Raw genomic sequence first — 6833 nt, 5'->3', positions numbered from 1 at the left:
CTCCATTTACACAACACATTTGTGTCACATACTGGAGTGAAAAAAAAAAATCCCGAGATCCCGTGCGAATTTTTAGCTTCTAAAAAATATGAGACAAGAAAAAAAATGGCTGTTGTGTTCTGCTCTTCCAATGTGTGCGGCGTACACAAGAATCATATCGTCACCGACAATCATGAGGAAAAATCACTCTTCACACACCTCACGCCACAATACGATCAATAAGGATAATCTTTTAACGACATCCGATAATCAGGCCTTGGCGGACTTTGATCGGAAGGGGTGCTGGGAGTACGGCGCAAAGAAACAAAAGCCACAAAAGGCATGAAAATACACACCGTGTCTTTATTATTATTTATTCATCTCGAGCAAGCTTTGCCAAATGTTTTCAGCACATTTACAAAAAAATATGTCCTGTCTTGCCAAAAGATTAACAGAAACTGTACAGAAACCAATCGGGATGAATTAACTTAATACAAACATGAGTCAAACACTATTTTGGAAGAAATTGTGCGCTTGTTTGATTATTAAAATAGCAATTAAGGATGTTCGATACCACTTTTTTCCAGACCGATACCAGTGCGAGTATTTACTCTTTGAGTACTCACCGATCGAGGACCGGTACCTCTAGTACACAAGTGTCCACCTCCGGTCCTCGACGGCCACTGCCGCTCGTTTTAGATGTTTCCTTCCTCCAACACACCTGATAACGATCCTGATCATCTGAATTCGGTGTGCTGGCGGAGGGAGACATTTAGAACATGCGGAATCGCGGCCCTCGCGGACCAAAATTTTACATCTGTGCTTGTCCTTTTGACATAAAAAAATTATTCAGCACAGACTTCCTTCTGATGATTCAGCAATGTGTCAAACTGCCACAGTACTGCGCCAACTACTGCTGAGGAGGACGTACTGTAATATAATGTACTGTCATTTTTGCATGAACTCATTCAATGCCAATGTTATCAAAGATATTAACTGGGTTTGCAGTGAATGAGTTATAGGGCTGATATCAGCCCGATTTTGATACCCGGTATCAGTATTCACCAGTCCCTAATGGCGATCCAATAGAAATGTACCCGGATCCCATTTCAGGCGCCAGACCAAAACGATGGCTCCTTGCAGTTCTTACCTTATGTTGATTGGATATTGGCGGTTAATTGTGCAGATTGCTGTGCTCACCAATCAATGTGGGTGGACTGGCTGACTCCCTGAGTAACTAACGCAAGCTTCCTTTTGGAGAATGAATGCAAATGCACTTTTGTGATTATTATTCAGGCCCAAGCACCGGACCATGCCAAGCGGAGGTGATGTTTATTTTTACCACATTGACTTATTTTACGTGGCTTGGAAAACTCACTCACCCATTCGCCCCTTGAAAAGTCATTGCTGTGTAGCATTTCTCTCAACTGTGCCTTCCATCATCTTCTTTGTCACAAATGTTCATGAAGAATCCATCTTGTTCCTTGTACAGAAAGGTCCCGCAGATAGAGAGAGCAAACATCCACCTATCAGCTCTCTCCCGATATCCTCAGCGTCTGTGCTTGTTTACAGATCTTTAGCGCTCCCCGCCCCCCCCCTCCCCGCAGAGTCCCTTTTGGGCTCCTACTGGCTCTGCGAGCTCAAGTGCCGGGCGACTCCTCTCACCTTCCCATCCAAACCTGGCAAGGGTTGCCCGTATTTGTCCACACACCAACAGAAGCCTCGCTTTCTGCCCTTGGACGGACGGCACTGCGAGTGAAGAGGAGGGACAAGGTGAAGCTAAATGTAAAAAAAAAAACAACAACAAAAAAACGAGTTGAATGTGCAGCATTATGGCTAACGGGCCACTTTAGTCAATGGAGGAGAACGGCAATAGTTAAGAGGCATTAATGGGCAGATTGTGCTTGAGTGGACGCAGCCTTGGCCGTGCGCGCGGCCAAGGCTGTGGTATTTTCAGCAACTTTTATGGTCCACCTCCTGTTACACACACATATAGAGGCCTTAAAGGTAAACAGAAACCTGCTCAAATATTTGCTTAGGGACCTTCGTGAACAACTGAGAACCCAGATCTATTTTCAGGAGCCGGTGGCAGCACGAATCATCTGTTGCTGATTATACCCCACAGCTCCAAATTATGGGTACTACAAATGACTTACAGAGTCTGCGTGGAGCTACCCGAGGGCTGTTATTTTATTGCCAATTTTACTAAAGGTCAACCCCTTCCCCCCCTTGAGTAAAACACGCAGACCTTCGTTAGCGATCGGGGTACTAGTTGAGCTAAGAATGGCGAAGCGTCACAGCACGTTTGCTATTAACTCATTCAGTGCCATTATTAACTGGGTTTGCAGTAAATGAGTTAAGGAGCAACATCGATTGCTTTGGCTCCACGTTACACGCACGTCCACATTAGAGCCGACCGCACCCGTGGCTGGTGTTGCATACTGCTCTGCATCCACTCCACATAAACAAAAACAATGAGCCTGGCTGCTTATGAGATGATTGCAGGTCAAAGGAGAGCATGTCCATTAAGCAGGAGGCCGCCCGGGCCGCCCTGTGTAATAAGAAAAGCGACGCAGTGGCGCCCTAAGTGCCTCCATATGAACACGTCAGAACCGCTCATTTATTACAACCCCGTTGTGGGCTGAGCTGCTGTGCGCAGGATGCACGAAAGGGGAGGGGAGGGGGCGGGGGCGAGGGCATGGCCGCCACTCTATTTCTGGGACCGCTTCTCAAAAGTCCAGCAATTATGGGGCGAGGACGCCGGCGGCCACCTTGACGTCTGTCTCGCTGGGAAGGTTCCCGAGCGTCGTCCCGGCCAGGCAACGCCGCTGGGGCTTGGGGCCTGCGGTCGCAGTCTCCAGTGCCAGTGGCTCGGGGTCTACCTCACTGGTGTGGCGGTGCAATGATGAGGCTCTAATAACTACCGATGAACACAGGAGGACAGATTCACGTCTATAATTGGACTGCAGGCGGCCCGCAGTTTGAGTCACTACGCTCAGCCTTTGAATCTCTATTAATGCAGCCTGCGAAAAAAAGAAGACGTTTGGGCTTGCGCTTTGAACATAATAAAGCTCTCAAGGGCTGTTTATGTTTTGGAACGGAACTATTTCGGAGCCCCGAAAGCATGTTGTTGTTGCAACTTTGGCCTTAGCGCTTGCCGCAGAGAGCCACTGATTGGTTTGGCAACGTCGGGTGCTTTTCCTGATGTAACCAGACCATTTTGGTGGGAGAATGTTCCCAAGGGGGTGTGCGCATGACGCATTTTTATTCAATTTTTATTCATCTCTTTAATCCGACTAATTTTTTTTCATGTAAACGTAGCCACTGACAGCTGCACCCAAAGTGCTTCTGTTTCCTACCTGTTTTTTCTTATAAAAGCCCTTCTTGTCGCAGTTGGGGATGCGGAAACCTCGGGGGTTGAGGATGTCTGTAATCTTCAGGCCGCTGAGGATGCTCTCGATCTCTCGCCGGCAGGGACCCTGCGCACAACAAAAAGCGTAAGTATTTTTTTTTTTTTTTTTTTAACGTAAATAGTTACTATGGTAATTTCGTCCTAAAATTGTCAACAGTTGTCTGTTCTCGTTCAGCTGTGGCTCAACTAAAACATTCACGAAAACATTAATTGATCCAAATGTGAATGGTTGTTTGTCTACGTGTGCCGCGACCCTAAAAAGGACAAAAGGTGGTGCTATTTTTTGATCCACATCACAAAATTTCTTCCGCAACTGATATGAGCCTGACTGGAGTCGTGAGTGGTTCACATTAGCGGCTGACATGGGAGACAGATTGATTCACACTTGTGATTAACTGTTGACAGTCCAGGGTCAAATACGCCTTGCGGGTGCAGTGACTGTTATTCATCCCAAATTCTTCTTGGAGCTGACTTCCTAAATCAGAAGTGGGAAGGAACCATCAAAAAACCTGGCTCCGATTGGGTTTACTGTCGAATCATTTGAGTTGTAGCAGCGACTGTGCTAGCTCGACTATGAGAAATTTGATTTGATATGTTTTCACTCTGGTACTCTGATCTGAGCGCCCCTGATAGGGGTCAAACCTGCTCAAGTCGATGTGAACAAAGCCTTCCAAATCCATTTTAGGTCCGGCTAACTGCATAATTCAACTCCCTGTAATGTACGCCCTCAGTCCGCTGGGATAGGCCCCCTGACACAGCATATGGGAAATTGATGGATGGATGTGGGAAGGTGGAAGCAGGGGAAAGGAAGCTTGAAGGCAGAGCCAAAAAGCTCCAAGTACTCTGCTGCCGGCTAATTAAAGCGAGCACGCAGCCAAAGCCCAGTTTTCGTGTGCGTTCACGTCTCTGGCCAAAAGGAGGAGATGGAAATAGTAGCAGGGCTTCCCAACAGCCACTCAAGACGGCCAATCCATCATCGGTTGGCTCCCGGCGCTGCCGGCACGCGGACGCCTTGTGGTCAAACAACCGCCTGACCCGGGTCAGCCGCGGGGCCATGGTTCCCCGCCGCTCGCTGCCGTGCCATTCTGTTGGTCGCGGCGCCTGCCAACCTTCAGCACGCTTCCCCCAAAACATTTCATCACCCGCAGGAAGAGAAAAACACCAAAACACAGAGAGAGAGAAAGAGAGCAGAGGAGAGAAAAACATTCCAACTTGGTGATCCAGAGGAAGGAAACTACCAGTTGTGGTACTTACATACTCGGGCTCTGTTTTGATCTCCAGGGAGAAGTTCTGTTGGTCTGTCAGGAGTGGCCCGGGCACTTCCTCCATTTTAAAGCTTTTAATTCTCTTCTGCTGCTCCCGTCGTAAGATTTCAGCCTTGGCAGAGGGCAGAAAGGCGTTCAGCGGCGGTCTCACGGCTCCCGTGGCTCTGCCGCGTGCGCCCTGCTGCGTCTTATGTAGGACGCCGCCGGTCGAGTTGTGTTCCTCGTCTCGAGTCTCGATGGTCTCTGCCGGCGTTTGGAAAGAGCACGTGGTTGGTGGCTGTGCTGTGTTTTGGTTTCAGACTCAAGCGCACACATTCAAAAGTGTTAACTACAGTGAAAGTCAAGGCATATAAAAGTAGTGCTTTGGTGGATGAGCTGTCCATCATACAACCCATTTCTTTCCTCGCGGGAGCCTTGACACCCTGGAGTGGTCGCGATGCACATATAGACAAACTGGCAAACTTCCTCATTAAGGTAAAAAATAATCTTAATAATCCACATTGATACTAAAGTAACTAAAGTACTTGAGTAATTGACACCCCCTGAAAATATTTTGCCAATAGATTTTTTTTTTAACCTTTAGGAAAATCCCATTGAGATCTGAGGATCTCTTTTCCAACTTAGTCCCGGCCACACCACAACCCAAGTAAATAAATACAAATTTTACAATAAAACACCATGAGATGACATTAAAACATGATTTTTATATAAATCAAACTCCCCAACTTACTTTTACATTGCTCTTTTACCACGAGGATAGCGCTAAACTATTACTTTTATCTAAATGAAGCACTCGCTTCCTTGGCACCACGTTCAGCAAGAACCAGGAGATACCATAATCCGCCCAAAATCTGCCGGTGTGCAAATCTTATATATTCCATGTTAAAACTACATTCTTACTTTGGCCGCTCACATTGAAGACCCTCTTGTTCCTCACCCCCAACACTTAATTAGAAGCCTATAAAGGTCCAGTATGAGCCATAAAGACAAGCCTGTGCTCATTTTGCGCTCCGTTCCAAAATCCTCAATGCACGCCAGTGTGCACGCATGCACGCCGCGAAAGCCAGCGTGAGTGAGTAATCAAGGTGCACGCATACCTGGCAGTTCATTGACAGGAGGCGTCGGGCTCTCCGCGAGCCGCCGAGTGCTGGTGGCGTTGGCGCACAGCCCGCGTCCCTCCAGAAGCGCTTGCAGAGGTCTGGTCTCGCCGGGCTGGTGCTGACAGGAGAGCCCGGCGCCGCATCTGCCCGTGTACACACCGCACGGCTGGCCGGAGCTGAGCGCACACGTCAGGCAGCAGCCGCAGCCCGGCTCTCGGACCCTCTCGGCGCAGTCCTTGGGTAGGGGCTTGCAGGAGAGGCGCGCGCCGTCGTCGCACGGCTCGCACCTGATCACCGGGCCCAGCGCACCTGACCCGCGGCCAAAAGACAACATGACGAAAGTCGCGCAAAGTGCGCGCAAGCACGAATCCATGCTGGATGGAGTGTGTGGCCGAGGGGGAGTAGTCCTTGCCGCGGTGATTCGTTCTGCGCTCTCATTCACGTAAATCCACCGCACAAAACATCCCAATATATAGACCCAGTGTAGTCACTCCCCCCGGTGGAATTCCACTGATGAATTGCCTCCACTCCACTCTGCCATTTCCAATCACAGCAATGTACTTGACTGCAAATGACTATAAATATCCGCACAAAATATCCAGTTTATACCTCCAAAGCCATTAACTTCTCCATCTGCAACGAAGATTTAACATTGAAAATAAAATACATCACTCAAAAATAAAATACCTTTTAATGTTTGGTTCAGATCATGGATAGCTTGTGCGCATCAAGTGCCGCCTTGTGTTTTATTCCAGCCTATATAACCTTTTGGTCGCTTCAATTGGATAGTGCTCTTCCTTGCAGTAATAGCCTGAGCATCTGACAGTTCCTGCACATGAAGCTGCAGAGGATTTTGAAAGAAAGGGAAGTCTGAGACTCTTGGGGGAATCACGTCGAAGGATCTGAATTTGAAATGTATTTTTTTGTGTGACTGTAGTCCTAGAACTTTTCTGACACATGACATATTGTATGACTACTAAGGATAGCCAGCAAGCTGCTTAGTTGCTAGACAACTGTTTGTGAACCGCTACATTGACAAAGCAGTGTTTTTTTTTTTTCTCTCTCTTTCAGTGTGAA

The 6833-nt window shown here is 47.9% G+C and overlaps 1 protein-coding gene across 2 annotated transcripts; it reads right to left on the bottom strand.

Annotated features, from left to right (window-relative positions):
- Positions 1-337: 337 nt before the first annotated feature.
- Positions 338-6272, bottom strand: LOC125985326 (insulin-like growth factor-binding protein 3). 2 transcript variants are annotated; one of them, XM_049748057.2, is made up of 4 exons: positions 5754-6272; positions 4646-4899; positions 3339-3458; positions 338-1758 (listed from the first exon to the last, which is right to left on the bottom strand). In XM_049748057.2, the coding sequence occupies exons 1-4, from the start codon at positions 6127-6129 to the stop codon at positions 1603-1605; spliced, it is 906 nt and encodes a 301-aa protein (XP_049604014.1). In that variant the 5' UTR covers positions 6130-6272; the 3' UTR covers positions 338-1602. The 2 variants fall into 2 exon arrangements, with proteins under 2 accessions (XP_049604014.1, XP_049604015.1); XM_049748058.2 differs by having other exon boundaries at positions 338-1728; positions 5754-6270.
- Positions 6273-6833: the final 561 nt, after the last annotated feature.

The sequence above is a fragment of the Syngnathus scovelli genome, chromosome 17 (assembly GCF_024217435.2).
Source record: "Syngnathus scovelli strain Florida chromosome 17, RoL_Ssco_1.2, whole genome shotgun sequence".
Classification (NCBI taxonomy): domain Eukaryota; kingdom Metazoa; phylum Chordata; class Actinopteri; order Syngnathiformes; family Syngnathidae; genus Syngnathus; species Syngnathus scovelli.
This window is presented reverse-complemented; position numbering and strand designations above follow the sequence as displayed.